Source organism: Dreissena polymorpha, chromosome 14 (assembly GCF_020536995.1).
Source record: "Dreissena polymorpha isolate Duluth1 chromosome 14, UMN_Dpol_1.0, whole genome shotgun sequence".
NCBI lineage: Eukaryota > Metazoa > Mollusca > Bivalvia > Myida > Dreissenidae > Dreissena > Dreissena polymorpha.
In genome coordinates, this window is record NC_068368.1 from 20,170,812 (window position 1) to 20,196,812 (window position 26,001).

Here is a 26,001-nt window from a genome sequence, read left to right on the forward strand (position 1 = left end):
TTCGCGTCCGTCTTTATCAAGTTATAAATACAATCATCTGAACGGGAAGTATATTTATATTCACTATCGTTTGCTAAAAGCCTTATTTGTAAGCGTTATTGCTGAATAAATGCTGTTGTTGTGGGGTCCGTTTTTTTCTATGAAAATCGGGTTATGTGAAGGCGTTTCTCTAGTAATCTTAGCCAATAAACAAAAAGAACACCTTTCACGGCGACGATTTGATTGGCTAATAAAGATCATCTGAAAGTCACCTCTTATACAGTATCACCAGATTCAGTCATTAGATGGTATTTAAGCATCAGACGGACGATGAATTTAGTGAGATTGAACTTTTCTGCCTGCACGATACATGCTGGTTCAAATGAGTGAACTTAATAAAAACTTAAGTACAAGAGGAACATAACTCAAAGTACTAAAATTTTTATCCGAATGTTAATTACAACTATCGAAATTCAGAAGTTGGTGACACGCAAAATTAATGAACATATTCTAGAGGCAGATGTGAAGAAATTGAACTTTGCGATAAAATTTTCGCCAGAAAATGACGCAAATCACACAATATCGTTAATATAAAGAATGATGTGATTGGAACACGTTTTAATGACAAGTATAATTCCTGTTTGATATGAAAACCGTTGCGAATTTTGAAATACTAGGGCCAAATTTTATCTATAACGTTTGAGGACGGAGGCATATATACTTGAACCAGAGACATGTGATTTTGTGCACCTGACGGCTTGGTGACTTATTTTTATCAAGACAGCAAAACTGCAATCCTCTACTAGTTGAAACCCCTATTAATTAAAATGTGTACGCTACCTTCCTATAGTGTGCTTCTGTTCTGTACACGTGAAATGTTTCTAAATTAAATCACATGTCCATGTGTCACTCAGTATTAATGTTAGTTTTGTTCTAGTGTGTTTTTTTTAATTGACTTCTGGTTAAAAATACTTAGCATAAACATCGCACTACAGTTGCTTGATAGCATAAACATCGCACTACAGTTGCTTGATAGCATAAACATCGCACTACAGTTGCTTGATGTCTCATCGCACTACAGTTGCTTGATGTCTCATCACACTACAGTTGCTTGATGTCTCATTGCACTACAGTTGCTTGATGTCTCATCGCACTACAGTTGCTTGATGTCTCATCGCACTACAGTTGCTTGATGTCTCATCGCACTACAGTTGCTTGATGTCTCATCGCACTACAATTGCTTGATGTCTCATCGCACTACAGTTGCTTGATGTCTCATCGCACTACAATTGCTTGATGTCTCATCGCACTACAGTTGCTTGATGTATTTACGATGTTTTATGACATTGTCGCTCCAACGTTTCGAGTTATTGTAGTATTTAGTGTAAATCGATTCTAAGTATAAAGTCACATGACTGAGGACCACTTTATTATGACAAAAAGCAGCCCTTTAAAGCTGCGTTTTAGTATATTGATAACAACGTAACTGCATTATAAACAATACACTATTTGAGATATACGAATCAACCTCGTACATGTGACTACAGGCAGTAATAGCAGATCATGCGTAACTCAACTTTTTTTAAAATTCGTATACAAGGTTTTATTCCAGTGTCTTCAGAACTGAAGTGTTATCGAAGGTCCGTTTTGTTGGTCTACATCGGATCAAGTATGGGATCTTCCCATTACTAACCGCAATAAAATCTAGGTCTACATGTGGTTGTGTGATAAGAGAGCATAAGAAAGCTATATGATCATATTGAACACCTGTTGATGCATGATACGTCCACACATGTTGAATAAGATCATCCTTATTCACCCATTCTTTCAATGTGCTTTTGAAGGCTGTGTTGCCACATTAAAGATAAGGTTAAGGAAAGGGTCGTTAAGATTTCTGTTGCCTGGTATCATATGACATGACTAGGAATAGTTTCACCCATGGGACGTTTAATCAAGAGGACTTTTACACACAGCAAGACCATGTGACTGATTTAAGATAAATATTTAATATACACATGCACACAAAAAGTTAACAAGAGGTCAAATATGGCCCAAGATTGCTCACCTGAGTAATGGGCCATGGCCAGTTAAAAACTCCGGTGCATTACTTGACAAATCTTTGCAAAGGAACATAATCTGATGTTATAAACCATATATCAAGTTGTTTGTTTCATGATTTCATTGAAGATTTTTTATAAAACATTTACAACCAACACCCCTAAGCAAAGCAAGTTCCAGAGCCCATGATTGACCCAGGACGGACAAAAGGCAGATCCACAAGCTAACCTTGTGAATGTTGCACACATGGTTATTAAAAACATATACTATAAATGCTTACAACAAATACTTGAGTCATATTTTAAATATTTAAATGCTCTGATATAAATAACAATAAAATAAGATCCAATTATAAAGGCAATGACTTGCATGGAAACATTGCACAATCCTCAAGACTTAAATAGCACTGAGATTGCTAGGAATCACATTAACCCTTTGCATGCTGGGAAATTTGTCGTCTGCTAAAATGTCATCTGCAGAATTTCTAAAATTAGCATTTTCTTCGAATTTTTTTCAAAGAATACTATCAGAGTAGCAAACAGTTTGGATCCAGATGAGACGCCACGTTCTGTGGCGTCTCATCTGGATCCAAACTGTTTGCAAAGGCCTTCAAAATTCGGTTCCCGCACTGAAAGAGTTAATACCTACACTCGAGCATTCATCTGTCTATGCTATTCATCATCATGACCATTCTATTATGCATCATAATTCTAAGACTTAAGATCTAATCTACGAAAGTAACAATCTGTTGAGCCAGGAAGGTGGAGATGGGTATAAATATATGTTAATATATCCTTTCAAATAAATATGTATACATTTTAAGCATATTTACATGTTTGTATAGGATATTTGTTGGTCTCTGTAACAATTATAATGTTACAGAGATTGTAACTTGTAAAACTTAGGTTATGTTTAACGTACCACGATATAAAACACACATGCACAACTAAATATTGTAAAGAACAGTGCCAGCAAGTTTAAATAATGAACATTAGAACATGTAAGAGAATACCCTGGGGCAAGTTTGTAAAGGGGTATAATTACCAATAATTTCCGTTATTTGTTTAATAGTTTGAAAGACTTAATTGCCATGAACAAATAATTGATATGACCCTGTAAACCACCGGACAGCACACAATAAATACATTTCTACATGAAATCTAAAAACAAATTAAGAAAAATGTGGAGATTAAAATATGACAAACACATTATAAATGACAAACACCTCGAGAGATTATGCAAGTTTGAGCAGCACCAGTAAACCCGTTACAGTGGAGCGAATAAAAAAACGCCTCGGGGAAGGAAAATGCCCTACCCCCTTACACGATTCAATAAACTATTTATTTGTATACAGATTCAGCAAAGTTTATAGCTATTTATAAAGTTTGACACTGATAGAGTGAAAGGAGGAGCAATCACGTGCCTGTATATTTACAGATAAAACATATCCTCAATTTAAAGGCAAGAAATCAGCTGGATGGAGGAGAAATCACACCCTTAAATATTAAGTGATAAATATATTCTCCTTTTAAAGATCAGAAATCAGCTGGAAGGAGCAGCAATCACACCCTTGAGTGAGACTAGTACAGCCTACTATATCGTCTACATGGAGGTGATGGTGTGCTTGATGATGTCTGCACACTCGTTAAGTTGTGACTCTGTGATCACGAGGGGAGGAGCCAGCCGGATGATGTCTCCATGGGTTGGCTTGGCAAGCAGACCGTTCTTCAACAAGGCCTTACACACCTTGCTTGCGTCAAACTCTGCAAACACGCAAACAGCGAGTTGGCTTTGATGCCTTCATAACATTATAGTTGAGCCGCGTTATGGGAAAATTGGGCTAAATGCATGAGTGTAAAGATAATCAAAGACAAAACGTTTTCCCTAAACTTGATTTATTTAGGAATAACTTCCTTTAAACAAAAAATTGAAAAACCAGTGGAAAGTGTTGGCCGTGATAAGACTGTGCGAACTATGCAGGCTAATCTGGGATGAAACTTTACCCACATGCATTCAGCCAAGGTCTCCAACAACAAGGCCTACATAAACTAGAGAAAATTCAAGACCCTTGCACGCTTTTAACGCTCTGTTCAACGCCAAATAACAGAATGGATAACTATGGATGAATAAAGTGGCTTCAACATCAACACTTCATGGTGTTTACATACTTTAGGTTTTAATTAAATCCCATGCGAAATCTGAAAGTAGTTTACTATACACACTTCTGAAGACGTATTGGGTGAAAGAATAACTTCAATATACCAATATATGCAATTAGGGATATTGTGAAATGGTCTCGATTATTCCGATAAAATCTGCATACAATATCTGCTCATTTAATTATAACATACATGAACATGTTTTTCCTACCTAATTTAAAAACAGAAAAATAAAGTGACGACTATATGATGAAATCACAGCAGAAGAACTTACTTTTATCTATGACGATGGCATTAAGGAGTCCTTTCCCGCGTACAATCTTGACCCGGTCCTTTGGCAGGGTGTTGAGGCTTGCACGGAGGATCTTACCTAGCCGCTCTGCGTTCTCTGCAAGCTTCTCTTCCTCCAACACCTGAACACATCAGGCCATTATTGTATATGAACACACCAGGCCATTATTGTACATGAACACACCAGACCATTATTGTATATACACAACAGGCCATTATGGTATATGCACACACCAGGCCATTATTGTACATACACACAACAGGCCATTACTGTAAATGATCACACAAGGCCATTATTGTATATGAACACACCAGGCCATTTTTGTATATGAACACACCAGGCCATTATTGTATACAGACACAACAGGCCATTATTGCATATACACACACAAGGCCATTATTGTATATAGACACAACAGGCCATTATTGTATATGAACACACCAGGCCATTATTGTATATGACCACGCCAAGCCATTATTGTATATAACCACGCCAGGCCATTATTGTATATGACCACGCCAGGCCATTATTGTATATGAACACATCAGGCCATTATTGTATATGAACACACCAGGCCATTATTGTATATGAACACACCAGGCCATTATTGTATATGAACACACCAGGCCATTATTGTATATAGACACAACAGCCATTATGGTATATGCACACACCACGCAATTATTGTATATACACACAACAGGCCATAATTGTAGATGAACAGACCAGACCATTATTGTATATTAACACATCAGGCTATTATTGTATATGAACACACACGGCCAGTATTGTACATGAACATTCCAGGTCATTATTGTACATGAACACATCAGACCATTATTGTACATTAACACAACAGGCAATTATAGTATATGAACACACCAGGCCATTATTTCATATAAACACACCAGGCAATAATTGTTTATATTAACATTACATACTTTTATAGTATATGAACACACCAAGCCATTCTTGTAAATGACAATTTATGCCCTTATTGTATATGAACCTGCGTTCTCTGCAAGCTTCTCTTCCTCCAACACCTGAACACATCAGGCCGTTATTGTATATGAACACACCAGGCCATAATTGTATATGAACACACCAGGCCATTATTGTATATGAACACACCAGACCATTATTGTATATAGACACAACAGGCCATAATGGTATATGCACACACCAGGCCATTTTTGTATATACACACAACAGGCCATTATTGTAAATGAACACACAAGGCCATTATTGTATATGAACACACCATACCATTATTGTATATGAACATACCAAACCAATATTGTATCTTAACACACCAGGCCAGTATTGTATATGAACACACCAGGCGATTATTCTATGTAACACACCAGACCATTATGGTATACAGACACACCATGCGATGACCGGTATTGTATATGAACACACCAGGCCATTATTGTAAATGAACAAGCCAAGCCAGTATTACATATGAACAAACCAGGCTTTTCTTTTACAAGTACACACCAGGCCATTATTGCATATACCAGAAAGTTAATGTATATGAACACACCAGGTCGTTTTTGTATATGAACACACCAGGCGTTTATTGTATATGACCACACCATGCCAGTACTGTGTATGAACACACCAGACCTATATTGTTTATGAACCTCAACAAACCAAAACAGGGCTTAATGCATGTGCATAAAGTGTTTTCCCCAATAATCCTGGAGAGTCTGCACAGGCCAATCAGGGACAGCACTATCCACATAGACTGGATTTTCCTTTTGAGAGACTTCCTTTCAACAACAAAATCAATAAAAGGGGAAAATGTTGTCCCAGATGAGCCTGAGCAAACTGAAAAGGGTAATCTGAGAAACTTTTAACAAAAGCAACTAGAGCTTTGTCACAGACGTGATGAATACCCCCACATGCCGCATTGACACAGAATATTTTGCATGTTGTCTTCAAAAAAAACAGCGGACACCATGCTCAATGTTTAAAACGCACTTAGTGACCCAGTGACCCAGTTTTTGACCTACCATGACCCATGTTTGAACTTGGCCTAGACATCATCTAGATACAACTTCTGACCAAGATGAAGCTCTGATGAAAACTACTTGAATTAGAGAGCGGACAACATGCTGAATGTTTAAAACGCACTCAGTGACCCCGTCCCGTTGACCTAGTTTTTGACCCAGCAAGGCCCATGTTCGAACATGGCCTAGATATCATCTAGATACAACTTCTGACCAAGTTTGGTGAAGATCGGATGAAAACTACTTGAATTAGAGAGCGGACATGGACCGACCGACCGACAAGCTCACTCCTATATACCCCCCTAAACTTAGTTGAGTGGGGGTTTAATAAACCCCATTTCCCAGAGCTAAGCCAATACAACTAATAGGAATTTTAAGTCATTCCAGGCCATTAAAGCCAGTCCTTACTATAACTTGTGAATGTTATTGTGGAGGGTATTACCTTGAGAGCCTCCATGGCCACTGCGCAGGCTAGAGGATTGCCCCCATATGTGGAGCCATGCTCTCCTGGTTTGATAGTCAGCATCACTTGGTCATCAGCCAGTACACATGACACCTGGCAACACATAAAAGCCTTGTTCTGGGAAAACTGGGCTTGATGAATGTGCGTAAACTAAAGTGTCGTACCATTTAAGCCTGTGCAGTCTGCACTGGCTCATCTGGGATGACACTTTATGCACATGCATTAATTCTCGTTCCAAGAAGGAGGCCCATACAGTAACATATCACCAGCACACAAGTACAAAAGAAGGTACATAGAAATATAAACAAGAGGGCCAAGATGGCCCTAGTTCGCTCACCTGAGAGGAGTCGGTTCATTCAATCTTTACCTAATGTCAAACTTGAAATAGATATTGACCAGACAAACATCCTGGTCAAGTTTCATCATTATTGAACCAAAACTCTGGCGTAGGTAGTGTTTTTGTTTTTGTAAGATTTGAAATGGTGACCTATATTTTGAGTTGACCCCCCTTACCAAACATCAAACTTTGCTTACAAGGATTTTGTATAATATAATGAAAATTTGGACAATCTAAGGGCAATAATTATGGCATTAATTATGTGATTTTGCTCATCATCAAACTTGACTGAGATCTTTCAGCAACTTTGATAAAGAATGCTTGAGAAATGTGAATGCTAGAGTGTTTACAAACCAAATGTGGACGGAGGGACAAAGACCAATCCTAAAACCTCACCTGAGCATTAAGGTGAGCTAAAAAGTGTGTTTCACCGATCTATACCATTTTCCAACTTGTCCAAGAAATCAATAAAACCAATGTATTGACTAAGTTTCACGATGATAAGGCAAAAAATGTGACTTCTATAGTGTTCGATCACAAGGTTTCTCTCTATAAAGTCACATAAGGAAAACTGCCCCACTCCCCTGGCAGCCATGTTTATTGACCCATCGGGACCATTTGCAAACTCATCTGAGATATATATAAAACAAATCTATTCACCAAGTTTCATGATGATAAGGCAAAAAATGTGACTTCTAGTGTTCAAAAGCTTTTTTTACTATATAAATATAAGAAAACTGCCCCCCCCCCCCCCCCCCCCCGGCAGCCATGTTATTCAACTGACCGGAACCATTTCTCAACTCTCGAATCAAGGAAACAATTGTTCTGACAAAATTTCATGAATATTATGCAAAAAATGTGACTTCTAGAGTGTTCACATATTTTCACTATATACATATAGAGAAAAATGCCCCGCCCACTGGCGCCCATGTTTTTTCACTGATCTGGACCATTTTCAAACTCGTCCGACATATCAATAAAACCAATGTTTTGATTAACTTTCATGATCATTGGGAAAAAATTGTGACTTCTAGAGTGTTTACAAGGTTTCTCTATAGTCATATAAGGAAAACTGCCCCGCCAACTGGCAACCATGTTTTTCAATGGACCGGAACCACTTTTGAACTCAACCAACATATCATTAAGACAGACATATAGACAAAGTTATATGAAGATTGGGCATTAAATGTGACTTGTACTTTGTTTACAAGCTTTTTCTTTTTTTATGACCTAGTGACCTAGATTTTGACCCAGCATGACCCAGTTTCAAACAAATCTTCTGACCAAGTTTCATGAAGATCGGACAATAAATGTGGCCTCTAGAGTGTTTACGAACAAATGTGGACGAACGATGGACAAAGACCAGTCACAAAGGCTCACCTGAGCAATCAGGTGAGCTAAAAACAAGAGCTGTCACCATAGGATGACATATGCCCCCTATAAACGCTTTGAAAGAAGTTAAAGCATTTTTCGAAACCTTAATGCAGATTCCAAAACATAAACGCGAACCATAAGTTCAAGGTCAAGGTCACAGGGGTCAAAATTTGTGTGTGTATGGAAAGGCCTTGTCCATATACACATACATACCAAGTATGAAGGTTATGTCTCAAGGGACATAGAAGTTATGAGCATTTTTCGAAACCTAAACGCAGATTTCGAAACCTAAACGCGGACCCTATTTCAGTGTCAAAGTCACAGGGGTAAAAAAATTTGTGCGTATGGAAATGCCTTGTCATATACACATGCATACCAAATATGAAGGTTATATCTCAAAGGGACATCGAAGTCATGAGCATTTTTCGAAACCTAAACACAGATTTTAAAACCTTAACGCGGACCCTAAGTTTAAGGTCAAGGTCACAGGGGTTGAAAAATTTGTGTGTGTATGGAAAGGCCTTGTCCATATACACATGCATACCAAATATGAAGGTTATATCTCAAGGGACAAAGAAGTAATGAGCATTTTTCGAAACCTAAACGCAGATTTCGAAACCTAAACGCGGACCCTAAGTTCAAGGTCAAGGTCACAGGGGTAAAAAATTGTGTGCGTATGGAAAGGCCTTGTCCATATACACATGCATACCAAATATGAAGGTTATACATGTATCTCAAGGGACATAGAAGTTATGAGCATTTTTCGAAACCTAAAAGCAGATTTCGAAACCTAAACGCGGACCCTAACTTTAAGGTCAAGGTCACAGGGCTAAAAAAATTTTGCGTATGGAAAGGCCTTGTCCATATACACATGCATACCAAATATGAAGGTTATATCTCAAGGGACATAGAAGTTATGAGCATTTTTGGAAACCTAAATGCTAAGTGTGACGGAAAGACGGACAAGGGGACGGACGGACGGACAGTCCGATCACTATATGCCCCCTTTTCTTTGAAAGGGGGCATAAAAACATCCAACCTTGAATAACAATTAACACATAAATGAAACACAACTACACTGTATTATTATGAAAACATGAATATTCAAAGGGGAGCAACTACTGTAAACTTAAATGCAATATTTAGAAGAGTTGTCTCACATGTTACATGACCTTAATACATGATTGTTTGCAAGCCTTTTGACTATATAAATATAAGGAAAACTGCCCCGTCCCCTGGCAACCATGTTTTTCAACAGACCGGAACCATTTTCAAACTTAACTCAAGTATCTAGGAAACAAAAGTTCTGACAAAATTTCATGAAAATCAGGCCAAAAATGTGACTTGTAGAGTGTTGACATGTTTTCACTATATACATATAGCGAAAAATGCCCCGCCCACTGGCGACCATGTTTTTTCACCGATCTGGACCATTTTCGAACTCGTCCGAGATATCTATAAAACCAATGTTTTGACCAACTTTCATGATGATTGGGCAAAAATTGTGACTTCCAGAGTGTATACAAGGTTTCTCTATAGCCAAATAAGGAAAATTGCCCCGCCCACTGGTGGTCATGTTTTTCAACGGACCGGAACCACTTTTGAACTCAACCAACATATCATTAAGACAAACATTTTGACAAAGTTACACGAAGATTGGGCATGAAATGTGACTTCTACAGTGTTTACAAGTTTTTTCTTTTTTTTGACCTAGTGACCTAGTTTTTGACCAGGCAAGACCCAGTTTCGAACTCGACCGAGATTTCATTGGGACGAAGCTTCTGACCAAGTTTCATGAAGATCGGACAATAAATAAGGCCTCTAGAATGTTTACGAACAAATGTTAACGGACGGACGGATGGACGGACGACGGACAAACACCGGTCACAAAAGCTCACCTGAGCAATCAGGCGAGCTAAAATAATAATATTAAGTTAGTATCCTGATTTTTAGAAAAAAGGTAGAAAATTTACATTTTAATTAATTCCACCGAGAACAAAGGTTACATTGTTGTTCGTTTTTCTTTAGTGGGTTTTCTCTTACCCAACACCTGAAATGTTTGTAATGTAGTGCATTGCATATTTATGTATACGATTCTAAAAGCAATGTCACCTACTGGTAGCACTCCACCGGAGAGGGCCTTGCCTAGGACCACCATGTCGGGTCTCACATTCTCATGATCACATGCCAACCTCCTGAAACACCACAACATGTTCTTGTACACACTACATGTAGCAATCTCTGTATAACAAGAGGGCCATGATGGCCCTATACCACTCACATGAGTTCAAGGCACACTTGAGCAGGCTTCCTCGTTCTTTACACAACTTTACCCATATTCAAACATGACCTTTATATTGTCAATTTAACCCTTTCTCACTTAAATACGTATTTAACTCTTTCCCACTTATATACGTTTTTTGACTCATATGAAGTCCTTGGAAAGTTTAATTTAATTAAAGACCTTTCTTACTAGGGCCCGTATTAATCAAACAATTCTTAGACTTAAGTCTGAGAATAAAGAAAATTCTTTAAATTAGAATATTCAAGAATTTCTTTAATTTTGAGTCAAACTCTGCAGTAAACATCTCTATCTATATTATTCTTCATATAGAACATTTTGTTAATGACATATTCACCAGTGGAGGCCTGTATATATTCAAACACTGAACACATTTTTCTTGGTTCTAAGTCTATTCTTTATTCTTAGGTCTAAGAATCGGTTGGTGAATACGGGCCCTAGATTCAAGTTTTAAAGGCTTCATTTAAACCCTTAGATACTGATGAGCAGCAAACAGCATTAAAAACCTTAACAGACTGTGAGTGACTCTCAGGCTGATCTGGTTTTATGCTGTTTGCACATAAGCATTTTCATTTGCTTCTAATGAGGAAAGGGATAAGCATCCTATCCATGTTTTATCCAGATAAGAGTCAAAAAAGTCGCTTATAAAAATGGTTATAGGGTTTTTCTAAATTTTTCCATATTGACCAAGATTTTCATTCAGGATCATGAGGTAAGTTTGTTAAGAAACCAAAATCCATAAGGGAAAACCGCATGACTTTATACAAATTGGGCCACATGATACATGTATTTGATTTGTTAGCTTTTTGTTTATTTTCATTCTTTGCCATATTCAATTGCATTCAAGTCATATTTATAGGAATTGGTTAACCATCTGTCACTTGACCTGGCTTAGCTTTGCTGGTTTTCCAGTCTTAACTGCACGTAGAAGTGCAGAGACAAAATCTGCAACAATGTCAATTGCAAAGTTTTTTCTTTAAGGTTACCTTAGGTATTTTATTTGAGAACCCCCGCACAAGGAATAAACTAAACTCAATTTTTGTAAATAAAAAATTACATTAACATTAAAACTTTGAATATTGAAGATATATCGAGTTAAAGAGTGGAGGATTACCTACAGACACATTTATAACCGACCAGCATATTGAATTACTATTGTACACAATCATGCCTAAATCTTAAACAGTGTTGATTTATAATGACAGCCCTGCTTTAAATAAGACCAGATAACATCAGTTTTCATTCAAGACGATTTTAAACTGTACAAATTTGGAATGCTTTTGTTCTTGTATTTGACTTCTTAAGGTATGCTTTTGTTCTTGTATTTGACTTCTTAAGGTGTTAACTTGACCTCACACAGCTCATATGGGACCTTATTACATCATACTTGTTACTCAAAGTGTGATAAAGTGTGATACCAATGTATCTGGTATTGACATGTATGGCATTTATAACAATTCCACATTCTACCACTTTGAACTTTTATCTTATTGGCTTTTGTTGATATATATTTATAAAAATATTAATAAGAACAATTATAATGCCCAAAATAAAGGCCTTTCAAAACATTATCAATTTTTGGCAGTCTACAGCCTTTTAGTTTGTATACACCAGTTTTATGCCAGGTTTGAAGTTTTTGTAAGAATAAATTTACAACATGTACAAATGAGTCCTTGACTTTTGTTATATTCAGTTTATTGTTTACTGAATTATCACATCTCTTAAATGTGGTACTCTTCTTGTCATAACTCCGGCATGTAATCTGTTTGTCTAGGAATATTTTTGTGTTACATCTGCCAACTGTAAATCTAAAATTTTACCATCATTATTTATATTAGCATGGTTAAAGCCAAATGTTGCGAATAACAAGATTAAGCAAGGCCTTTTAAGTTTTAGCCTAATCTTAGCGTTTTTTTCTCATTAACTGTTTTACAAAATCCCTGAGCCAAAAAGTTGTAAAATGAAAAAGCCTACTTTTCAACATGCTGATGAACCTGGGAGGGTGCTTTATTTTATTAAACCAATCAGAAAGTTGATATTATTAGGAGTATGAATCATACTCTGTACATTCTTCGGAAATTAGAAGTGCTTTCAGATTTTAATATACTTGTTCGAAGACATCTCCATTTCAATTTGTTTCTAACTGATTTATTGATCAACAAAATTGTTAATTCTGTTGATTATCTTCAGGACCCATTTGAACGTATCAGCAGACAAATTAAAAACATTTTCAAATACCGATTTGATAAGAAGATTGGGAAACCACAGCCAATGGCATCACTCGTTACAAGCAACGTTCTTATGCAAGTGGATATTGATGCAAGTGTAATATGCTGAGTCTGATTTTTAGACCGCTTATGAAATATGCAGCTTTATCAGTCATACACCACCCTCAACCACCTTCCCCCATCTTGAAAGAATTTACACCAAAATCAGTAAATCTGCATAAAAATCACACCCATGACATACTTGCCAGTTCTAGCGAGGCCAGTCTGCACTTCGTCAGCGATCCACAGCACATTGTATTTGGTGCAGAGGTCGCGCACAGCACGCAGGTAGCCTGCGTCAGGGACCACTACTCCAGCCTCACCCTGTATGGGCTCCATCATGAACGCAGCCATGTGCGGATCCTTAAGCTTCTCCTGAGAGACAGAACAGTGTGAAACATGAGCAACAAATAGCATAAGTTATCATTCTACCCAGGTAACAGACTCGATGGTGTTGTAATAAGCCTTAGACTTTCCATGCAATTGTTATTGAGATTAAATACTAGATGTCACATTACCATAGATTATTGGATAGCCTCTCATTGAGAGGTCACAGTTTCTATACCCACTTTGGGAGCTTTCTTTAGATCACCCCTTAAGACAACAAGCACTACCTCTACCCAGTAAATGAGCTCGATAGTGTTTCAATAAGCCATAGACTTTCGATGCAATAGAGCTGAAACAAGAGCTGTCAGCAGAGCTCGACATTTCCAGTGCTTGACAGTATAACGTAAGCCATCATGGGGAAAATGTTCATATTCAATAAGGTTAAGGTAATACAGTCATATTCTCAGTGGAAGAGGACCATAATTGAAACATATTGATCGCTTATAATTTAAAGAAGTTGTACTTTATAGACGATTCTGAGATCAGGTATATTTTTCACAATCTATTGAACATTTGTAAAGACATAAAACAAACTAAGAAGATTTTATTTCAAGTTTGATAGCAATAGCTTGGGTGGGATGGTTGGACGGTCCTTCAAAAATAAAATAGATAAATACTTGTGGTTCTTTTGACCACGTTTCAAAGAAAAAAAATCTTTTTGGGTGGGGGGGGAAAGAGGATTTAATGTGGGGGTGTTGTCATTTATAAGATAATCTTTCAAAAATAAGAAGAAAAAATGGGATTTTTATATATTTTTTTTAGGGAGGGGGGATCTTGGGTGGGGGGTGGGGGATGGTTTGGGTGGAGTCCATTGTGGTATGTCAGGTAAGCGTTGTTTTGTCAAAGTATGAATCAAATCTTATCATAAAATAAGAATGTTATGGCAATTTAAGCAAAATTTATTAATTTGACCTTGAGTCAAGGTCATTCAAATGTCAAGGTAAAATTCAACTTGCCAGGTACAGTACCCTCATGATCGTAAGAAAGTATTTGAAGTTTGAAAGCAATAGCCTTTAGAAGTACAGTGGATCTAAACACAAAATTTAACAAATATTCAAAGTTGCTAAGACAAAAAAAGGGCCATAATGCCGTTAAAATGCCAACCAGAGTTATGCAACTTGCCCTGTACAGTCCCCTTATGATAGTTAGCAAGTTTTCCAAGTCTGAAAGCAATAGCTATGATACTTTAGGAGTAAAATGGACCAAAACACAAAACTTAACCAAATGTTAAATTATCTAAGTATAAAAGGGGCCATAATTCTGTCAAAATGACAGTTACTTAAATTTGCCTGCACAGTCCCCTTTGATAGTTAGCAAGTGTTGCAAGTATGAAAGCAATAGCTTTAATACCTAAGGAATAAAATGAACCTAAACACAAAACTTAACCAAATTTTCAAATCTAAGTTTAACAAGGGACAAAATTGTCACAAAACCAGGTTTTCATTGTGAAAAAAAATCTGATAAAGGGAGAAAACTCAAACTGAACTTTTGAAATGAACAAACAAAATTAACCCCCTTTGTAATTGTTTTTTTTTTAAATCTATTTTTAGTCGTGGCGACCTTGACATTGGAGATATTGACGTGATTCTTTCGTGCGACACACCGTCCCATGATGGTGAACAAATGTGCCAAATGATTTTAAAATCTCACAATGAATGACATAGTTATGGCCAGGACAAGCTCATTTATGGCCATTTTTGACCTTTGAACTCAAAGTGTGACCTTGACCTTGGAGATATCGACGTAATTATTTCGCGCGACACACCGTCCAATGATGGTGAACAAATGTGCCAAATGATTTTAAAATCTGACAATGAACGACATAGTTATGGCCCGGACAAGCTTGTTCCGCCCGCCCGCCAGCCAGCCCGCCAGCCTGCCCGCATTCGCCAATCTAATAACCAGTTTTTTCCTTCGGAAAACCTGGTTAAAAAGGGAACATAATTCTTACAAAAGGCTTGATGCAGTTGTCTGCTCTTGTTTATAGATTGGGGTAATATTGGTAAAAAAGTATGCAAAATATAAAAGCAATACGACAAGGTACATGGAAAATATTTGAGGTGGTATGCAAACTTTAACATAGATATATCAATAATATGCATATACTTAGTGGAAAAAGGGCCATTATTCTTACAAAATGCTTGTTACAGTTGTCCGCTCTTGTTCATAGGTTGGGGTCATGTTGGTAGAGATATGCAAAATATAAAAGCAATATGTCAAGGAACGTATAAAATATTTGAGGTGGTACGCAAACTTAAACATTTTTGTTTTGCGCGTTTTGGGAAAACTAAGCTTAATTAGTGTGCGTGAAGTGTTGTTCAAGATAAGCCTGTGTAGTCTGCACAGGCTAATCAGGAACAACACTTTCAGCTTTTAGGTATTTTCGTTTAAAGAAAATTTCATTTTAGCGAAAACCCAGTTTATGCCAAAACAGTTATCCCATATAAGCCTTCACAGGCTTATCAGGGACGATTATGCATTAAGCATATTAATTAACAAATAGCCTGTGTACCTCTAGAGCTTCTATATTATTGTAGGGTACAAGTTCAAATCCTGGCATGAAGGGCCCGTAGTCTGCATAGGCAGAAGGGTCAGTGGAGGAGGAGACTGCAGACAGGGTCCGGCCCCAGAAGTTGCCCTCCGCAAACAGGATCTTTGCCTTTAAGTTGGGAATACCCTTCACTTTGTACGCCCACTTTCTGGCCAGCTTGCAGGATGTTTCACCACCCTCCACTCCTATAACAGGAAATATGAGGTACAGAAACAGTACAATGAAATAACAGAAATACTATTGGAACTAAAACACGAGACTCACTGAATAAAACACATTTTTAGCATGCATCTGTTCTTAATAAAATATGGCAACTGCTTATTTACAATAAATGGCCCTTTAGCACTCACCTGAGTTAAACGACACCAATTATTGAAGACTTGACCAGGTGATCCAGCTTTTGACATTTTACCCGGATTCAGGCACGGACTTCAAGATATTGTCAAGATAAATATTTTGATAAAGTTTCATCAAGACTGATTCATAAATGTGGCCCTAGAGTGATGACAAGTTTTGTTAAAATTTGACTTTGTGAACTACTTAATTACTTAATGAACTTATAAGATACATGTGAACAAGATTAAAACATGGACTTTATAGCGTCAAGACACAAATTCTCACTAACTTTCATCAAGCTTGAGTCATACAGGTTGCTGACATGCTTAAAAGTAGATTTAAAAAAAAAATATGACCTGGTGGGCTAGTTTTGGGATATATGTGACCCAGATTTGAAATTTGACTAGAAAACATCCAGATAAATACTCTGATTAAGTTTCATCAAGATTGAGTAAAAAAATGTGATGTCCAGAGAGGTAACAATGTTTTTCTAAGATTTGGCTAGGTGACATTGTCTTTGGTCGCACGTGACACAGATAAGTTGATCTTGATATTGTCTTGATAAAAATTCTGACAAAGTTACATCAAGATTGGATGAAAATGTGGGCCCTAGAATTGATAAGTGATACCATTATTCATTTGGAGCACTTAAATTTTGTCATAGCCAAACAATTTTGTGACATACCAGTATTCATGTGGAGCACTTTTTCATAGACAAACAGATTGGTGACATACCAGTATTCATTGGGAGCATTTTGTCATAGCCAAACAGTTTGGTGACATACCAGTATTCATGGGGAGCACTTTGTCATAGCCAAACATAATCGGTGACATACAAGTATTCATTGGGAGCACTTTGGCATAGCCAAACAGATTTGTGACATACAAGTATTCATTGAGAGCACTTCGGCATAGCCAAACAGACTGGTGACATACCAGTATTCATGTGGAGCACTTTGTCATAGCCAAACAGATTGGTGCCATACCAGTATTCATTGAGAGCACTTTGGCATTGCCAAACAGATTGGTGACATACCAGTATTCATTGGGAGCACTTTGGCATAGCCAAACAGATTAATGACATACCAGTATTTATTGAGAGCACTTTGGCATAGCCAAACAGACTGGTGACATACCAGTATTCATGTGGAGCACTTTGTCATAGCCAAACAGATTGGTGACATACCAGTATTCATTGGGAGCATTTTGTCATAGCCAAACAGTTTGGTGACATACAAGTATTCAGGGGAAGCACTTTGTCATAGCCAAACAGTTTTGTGACATACCAGTATTCATGGGAGCACTTTGTCATAGCCAAACAGTTTGGTGACATACAAGTATTCATGGGAAGCACTTTGTCATAGCCAAACAGATTGGTGACATACCAGTATTCATGGGAAGCACTTTGTCATAGCCAAACAGTTTGGTGACATATAAGTATTCATGGGACACTTGGGTATAGCCAAACAGTTTTGTGACATACCAGTATTCATGGGTAGCACTTTGTCATAGCAAAACAGTTTGGTGACATACCAGTAAACATAGGGAGCACTTTGACATAACCGAACAGTTTGGTGACATAACAGTATTTATTGAGAGCACTTTGTCATAGCCAAACAAATTGGTTACATACCAGTATTCATTGGGAACACTCTGTCATAGCCGAACACTTTTGTGACATACCAGCATTCATGGGGAGCACTTTTTCATAACCAAACAAATTGGTGACATACAAGTATTTACAGGGAGCAATTTGACATGGTCGAACAGTTTGGCGTCATACCAGTATTCGTTAGTAGCACTTTGTCAACCCCAAACAGATTGCTGACATACCAGTATTCATTGGGAGCACTTTGTCATAGCCAAACAGTTAGGTGACATACCAGTATTCATTGGGAGCAATTTGTCATAGCCAAACAGATTGGTGACATACCAGTATTCATGGGGAGCACTTTGTCATAGCCAAACAGATTGGTGACATACAAGTATTCATTGGGAACACTTTGGCATAGCCAAACAGATTTGTGACATACAAGTATTCATTGAGAGCACTTCGGCATAGCCAAACAGATAGGACACATAGCAGTATTCATTGAGAGCACTTTATCATAGCCAAACAGATTGGTGACATACCAGTATTCATTGAGAGCACTTTGGCATAGCCAAACAGATTAGTGACATACCAGTATTCATTGGTAGCACTTTGGCATAGCCAAACAGATTGGTGACATACCAGTATTTATTGAGAGCATTTTGGCATTGCCAAACAGATTGGTGACATACCAGTATTCATGTGGAGCACTTTGCGATAGCCAAACAGATTGGTGACATACCAGTATTCATTGAGGGCACTTTGGCATAGCCAAACAGTTTGGTGACATACCAGTATTCATTTAGAGCACTTTGTCATAGCCAAACAGAGTGTTGACATACCAATATTCATGGGGAGCATTTTGTCATAGCCAAACAGATTGTTGACATACCAGTATTCATTGAGAGCATTTTGTCATAGCCAAACAGATTGTTGACATACCAGTATTCATGTGGAGCATTTTGTCATAGACAAACAGATTGGTGACATACCAGTATTCATTGGGAACATTTTGTCATAGCATAACAGTTTGGGGACATACCAGTATTCATGGGGAGCACTTTGTCATAGCCAAACAGTTTGGTGACGTACCAATATTCATTGAGAGAACTTTGTCATAGCTAAACAGATGGTGACATACCAGTATTCATGGGTAGCGCTTCGTCATAGCATAACATTAACAGATTGGTGACTTACCAGTATTCATGGGTAGCATTTCGTCAAATCCAAACAGATTGGTGACTTACCAGTATTCATGGGTAGTACTTCATCATAGCCAAACAGATTGGTGACAAACCAGTTTTCATGGGGAGCACTTTGTCCTAGCCAAACAGATTGGTGACGTACCAATATTCATTGAGAGCACTTTGTCATAGCTAAACAGATGGCGACATACCAGTATTCATGGGTAGCACTTCTTCATAGCATAACATTAACAGATTGGTGACTTACCAGTATTCATGGGTAGCATTTCGTCATAGCCAAATAGCTTGGCTACTTACCAGTATTCATTGAGGGCACTTTGGCATAGCCAAACAGTTTGGTGACATACCAGTATTCATTTAGAGCACTTTGTCATAGCCAAACAGAGTGTTGACATACCAATATTCATGGGGAGCATTTTGTCAAAGCCAAACAGATTGTTGACATACCAGTATTCATTGAGAGCATTTTGTCATAGCCAAACAGATTGTTGACATACCAGTATTCATGTGGAGCATTTTGTCATAGACAAACAGATTGGTGACATACCAGTATTCATTGGGAACATTTTGTCATAGCATAACAGTTTGGGGACATACCAGTATTCATGGGTAGCATTTCGTCATAGCCAAACAGCTTGGCTACTTACCAGTATTCATGGGTAGTACTTCGTCATAGCCAAACAGATTGGTGACATACCAGTTTTCATGGGGAGCACTTTGTCATAGCCAAACAGATTGGTGACATACCAGTTTTCATGGGGAGCACTTTGTCACAGCCAAACAGATTGGTGACATACCAGTATATATGGGAAGCACTTTCTCATAACCAAACAGATTGGTGACATACCAGTATTCATCGGAAGCACTTTGTCATAGCCAAACAGTTTGGTGACAAACAGTATTAATGGGAAGCACTTTGTCATAGCCAAACAGTTTTGTGACATACAAGTATTCATGGGAAGCACTTTGTCATAGCCAAACAGTTTTGTGACATACCAGTATTCATGGGAAGCACTTTGTCATAGCCAAACAGATTGGTGACATACCAGTATTCATGGGAAGCACTTTGTCATAGCCAAACAGTTTGGTTACAAACTCCTCATACTCTCCCAGGAGGTTGTTGTAGAACGCCCGTGATGTCAGCGTCAGCTTGCTGGCCTGCGTCGTGAGAGCCTGTAAAAGTTGTCATAATAAAATGCAAGCACATGAACTGACTGATATTCCTGAATAAGCCTTGATCTGGGAAAACCAGACTTAATGCAGGTGTGTAAAATTTCATCCCTGATAAGCCTGTGCAGTACACACACGCTAATCAGGGACCACACTTTCTGCTTTTGTGGACTATTTGATTTAAAGGAAGTTTCTTCGAAGGAAAAATCCAGTTTGTGCATAAAGTGTCATCCCTGATTAGCCTGTGCAGACTGCATAGACTAATCTGGGATGACACTTTTCACACATCCATTAAGCCCAGATTTCCCAGAATGAGGCTCAATAGAATGCAGGCATACTTACTTACCAATTTAATTAACAGTATGTTTAAGAATCTGGTGGGTGCAGTCTACAATATGCAAACAACAAGAGCACCGCATAACGGGTGCCACGCTCGGCTGCGAAAGCTTGTCAGAATTTTTTTTTTTTTTTAGAGGTCACAGTGACCTCGACCTTTGACATAGTGACCCAAAATGGGTGTGGCGTGAAGAACTTATCAAGGTGCATCTACATATGAAGTTTCAAAGTTGTAGGTGGAAGCATTTAGATTTTACGACGAGCAGGCTATGACAATACCTTGGGTTTTCTCCGAAAACAGCCTCTCTAAAAATTACCAGAACCATGGCTTACATGTACATGTATATTATTACTGTAACAGAAAAGCAAGCAGGTACCTTAATGATCCTAGGGTGGCAATGTCCCTGGTTGACAGCACTGTACGCACTCAGGAAGTCAAAGAACTTATTACCCTCCACATCCCACACAAATACTCCTGAAAGAGAAACAGCTCATAATAAATGTGGGAAATTGATGTTCTAGCAATTTGTATGCGCACCAACACCCAAAATGTAAACATTGTGCAACGTAAGGAGGTAAACTGGAGTACATTGTCATGTACAGTACTTGGCTCTGGGCTCAAAACAGTTTGGAAGGGTAACTCAACTAGAGATGGTTGCCTATCTGGGCAAAGCCTGATTTATACCAACTTACAATTTGAACACAAAACATTAACATATGTTTATTTAACTTGAATCTATAAAATAAATATTTTTGTTTTAATAAAAAAGTTTTCAGCAATATTGACACATTTATTTTCTCAGTCTTGTATTGCATAACAAAAGAAATACTTTTTATTACCACTAACAAGAGATGTGTTTGTCTGAAACACAATGCCCCCTGGCCCTATTGCACCGCTTTGAAGCCATAAATTTGACCTTTGACCTTGAAGGATGACCTTGACCTTTCACAACTCAAAATGTGCAGCTCCATGAGAAACCCATGCATGCCGAATATCAAGTTGCTATCTTCAATATTGCAAAAGTTATGACCAAGGTTAAAGTTTTGACGCCGCTTTGAAGCCATATATTTGACCTTGAAGGATGACCTTAACCTTTCACCACTCAAAATGTGCAGCTCCATGAGATACACATGCACAGGGCTTACTCTGCCATTCGCCAAATTAGCCAATGGCTACAAATTGACCTATTTGGCTAAAGAAAATTCTACTTGGCTACAACTTTTTCTTCATTAAAACTTAAAAAATAGCCCAAAATAGACGACTTTTGCCAAAACAAGGCTAAAGACATTTTTGAGCCAGGGGAAGCCCTGCATGCATGCCAAATTTATATCAAGTTGCTATCTTTAATATTGCAAAAGTTATTCATTATTGCAAAACTTTAACCAAGGTTTAAGTTTTCCACAGAATGACAGACAGACAGACAGGCCACAAACAATATACCCCCGATCATTCGATCCGGGGGCATAAAAAGAGCTTTATAACAATCATGTCCAATTAACAGCAAAGTGTGGAATGTAAAACTGACAACATTTACTCTCCTAAAGTTTAAGAATAGATAAGAAGTCCACACAGATGTTCAATTCACAGGAAACTATGGCATATAAGAACTATTACATGTATTTAGTGTTTCGTACAAATTGTCCTAAAAATGAGCATGCACTGTATTATTTATATAACTACCACTAAGTAATACTTATAATGTTAGAGGGTTAAATACAAAACAAAGAAATTAAATGTTTAATCAATCGCTGGATAAGAAGAAAATTTGTCATTGTTGGAAAAAAATGAGTCTCTAATTAACAAGACAAACAAACACATAATGACTATTTCGAAATGCCGAATTATTTGGATAGGGTGGCAGATTTAGGACAATGGCAGATGACTAAGACATGCACGAATCAGATTCTGCGCCAATAATTATACAAATCAACACTTCAAAGTCCTAACTAGAATGTCTATGATTCCAACCAGTTATTTTGAAAACATAATGCTGGCACAGCTCATCACAATACTTGTCATAAAATCTGAAAAATCAATTTGACCAATATATTATTATTATTATACAATAATTAATTTGCAGGCCTTTGAATATGATCTAGTATTCAATGGTAGAAAGGCATACGTTTTTCTGACTGTTCATATCAGATAAGAATTGATGGTTCTCCAATCAATTATGTTTTTTTATGTGGCCTACTATAAACCAGTCATCTTTTCTGGAATTACATATCCATTTTTCAGAAGAATGAATTTTTCGTTACACAATTAAATGCGCACCTATCAGTTGTCATTTGTGAAGGGCACCGTTTACCTGACGTTATTTGATGCTTCCCAAATACATTTGTACAAAAATCAATTTGAGCACGTGTTAGGCCCGAGCTATTTTTAAACCAAAATATTTAGCTGGGTAATATGGTATAAATTTGAGTAATAAATTTTGCGTTAATCATACTGGTCATGTACGTAATTCCGGCCACTTTTGGGACTATTTAAGAAAAATCTTTAGTGTTAGGCAACTGGTTGAAACTCAACTTCACATATATAATCCTGGGTTCAAAACTCACCTAGCATGAAAATTTAAATAGAATTAGATCGGTGAATGTTACTTAATGAACAGAAAATGATGACATGTAAACTATCCATTTTCGTAGGTTAAATGTACCTAAAAAATCGGCCACTTTTCAGTTTGATCTGCAGATAAAATTACAAAGCAATATCTTTAGACAAATGTCCTCAAGTTCAGAGTATTAATCAATGTTTATACTATTAAAATTTTTGACTTGAAATTTAATATAAATGCGAAATTATTATACCAGTTACTCCCCCTACCTATTTTAATAAATATAAACAATTGAAACTGCTAATTCATAAAAAAAATACTTGTTTTTAACGGGTTTAATCAATTTTGTCAAACATAGCTAAAAAAGTAAATACATTTTGTTTAAAAAATTTTCTTCAGTGTTGATTATTAGTAAACGCTTATATATAATATTTAAACATGTAATCTAGTAATATTCTTATCAAGGGAGGTAATTCATATATCAAAAATTTATATCTAGGTTCTGATGTGTATGTTTTGAATATAATTTTTTGTACAATTAATTGGTAAAACTTTAATTAAAGTTTATTAGATAAAATTAAAATAATTTTATTAAATATATTTGTTTCTTATATGAATATAATTGTTGCAACTAATGGTGACATCACTTTCCCCACGAGCCAAATATTTCCTGCTATATTTGTGACATTTTAACACCAAAGTTTACAGTGATATGGTTCTTACATCTGCAACATATTGAGAGCAGGGATGGTTTTCATGTTGACTTTTCTAAATAAAAACAAAATAAGTGCGTTAAGATCATGAAAATGATTTTACACAGGTGGCCGATTTTTTACGTACAGGCCGGAATTACGTACATGACCAGTATAACATATATTCACTCAACAATCCTGCTTTCACTCCTAGTTTAAGAATCATTATCTTAAAATATAAGTGACATACCAGTTTTTTTTTCGTATGCCATTAGTAAAAGGTTGCCAGAGAACATAATGTTCATACCTTCACCCCTGTTAATAGCCACTCCAAGTGGAGAATAGTTGTGAGCTCCAAATTTGCTCTCCCTTTTGAAAATGGCCTCTGACTTATCTCCAATCTTTGCAGCACTAACTGAGGCATTTCTAACAGGAACAATGACCAACTTCTTGCCCTCCGAGATCAACGGCAACAGCAAGGTCTTCAACATTTTCAGTTTGTATTCTCTGCAAGAAACAACATCCAAGTGTTATTGTAAAGCTCACTCATTTCCTGCTTATAGGGACTTGTTCACCATTTGGCAAAATGACAATTTTACACTGATAGCTTATGATTCAAAACTGAATGTTTGCATTACATGTATATTCAAACAAGCAAAATAACATTCATGACAATAAAAATGTATGTTTATGCATTTAAATTAGAAAAATAAAAAATAAAGAGTTATGTTTTTCCTCTAGAATTAAGCAAAAACTAGTATAACTGACATAATGTTTCATAAAAAAGCATTCATTGTGCAAAAGTAGTGTAAGCTTTTGTTTCTAGAGGTCCCAGGCTCAAACAAAGGATTTTGCACATTGCTTTACCCTTTATCTTGTAATTATAATTATTTAAACTATTCAGAATACTACAGTTAAAAAAAAAGTAATGATGGTTAAAAATATATTAAAACCTGTAAACAAGTCCCTTTAAACAACACAAGAATGAAAATAACACATTATTTTTTTTATAAAAAAAATGGTGATGAAATGAACAGAACTGTATAGAAATAAATTACTTTAAACCAACTCAAAAAAGAATAATATCAAGAAATCATTACTCTAATATCGACTTTTAATTTCAAATAGTAACAGTTAACATATTGCTTACTTGATAGCGCTGTCACAACTACTGGAATACTGAAAACATCGCAATCATGCATAATTCATTTATAGGCACATTGGTCCTTGACCTTCCACTAGATCGAAACAAGTTGATGCAATATTTGCATGGGTGACCTATTTGCATTCCCGTATCATGTTTATGCAATACTCAATACACTAGCATGTCCATTTTGATTCGTTTACTTTTTGTAAACAGCAAACTTAAGTCAATTTCAAATTTCGAAAGCCGAAGCAAACTAATCAACAGACGTGTATAAAAGTTATAATTTATCTATGTTATTTTCCACTGTTGATGGATAAATATATATAGGACATATATGTCATATATGTCATTTACCGAAACCTCCATAACTCGAGACAAGAACGTCCGCGTTGATGGTCTCTACGTATCCAGAGTGACTTGCCCTTACACTACGTCTACAAAACAAAGTAGGACGCGAATCTGGCATATGGTCAATCAATCAAACTGAGTGGTCACTTAAGCACGACTGTTAATCAATGGCTCCTCATCTTTTTGGAGAATTTTTAAGTAAACGAGTCAAAGCTATTTCCGAAATGGCACTAAAGGCCGGGTGTTTTTAACAATCGATGCAGAAATCTAGATTCTGAATAGGGTTTATTTGTTTTTCCTCAATATGTTTCGCCTTCATTAAATCAAATTCGACGTCATTGCAATTGTTCACTCTTTGAATGTATTTAATTTTACAGTCACATGATATGAAGTTCGACTTATATAACGTAGACCAATCGAACGGCAACGTAAAA

The 26,001-nt window shown here is 36.9% G+C and overlaps 1 protein-coding gene across 3 annotated transcripts; it reads right to left on the reverse strand.

The window, feature by feature from the left end:
* Window positions 1-1,964: 1,964 nt before the first annotated feature.
* LOC127856879 (ornithine aminotransferase, mitochondrial-like) lies at window positions 1,965-25,725 on the reverse strand. Of its 3 annotated transcripts, XM_052393054.1 has the most exons (11): window positions 25,574-25,600; window positions 25,223-25,251; window positions 24,380-24,579; window positions 21,200-21,297; window positions 20,363-20,489; window positions 16,146-16,369; window positions 13,449-13,621; window positions 10,794-10,872; window positions 6,946-7,059; window positions 4,471-4,609; window positions 1,965-3,800 (listed from the first exon to the last, which is right to left on the reverse strand). In XM_052393054.1, the coding sequence occupies exons 1-11, from the start codon at window positions 25,583-25,585 to the stop codon at window positions 3,640-3,642; spliced, it is 1,356 nt and encodes a 451-aa protein (XP_052249014.1). In that variant the 5' UTR covers window positions 25,586-25,600; the 3' UTR covers window positions 1,965-3,639. The 3 variants fall into 3 exon arrangements, with proteins under 3 accessions (XP_052249014.1, XP_052249016.1, XP_052249017.1); XM_052393056.1 differs by lacking the exon at window positions 25,223-25,251 and having other exon boundaries at window positions 25,574-25,725; XM_052393057.1 differs by lacking the exons at window positions 1,965-3,800; window positions 4,471-4,609 and adding an exon at window positions 5,460-5,531.
* Window positions 25,726-26,001: the final 276 nt, after the last annotated feature.

Coding starts and splice junctions, on each gene's coding strand:
- LOC127856879 (XM_052393054.1), bottom strand. Junction 24,580..25,222: donor AGTTGTGACAGCGCTATCAA/GTAAGCAATATG, acceptor TGTTTCTTGCAG/AGAATACAAACTGAAAATGT. Junction 21,298..24,379: donor GGCTATTAACAGGGGTGAAG/GTATGAACATTA, acceptor TTTCTCTTTCAG/GAGTATTTGTGTGGGATGTG.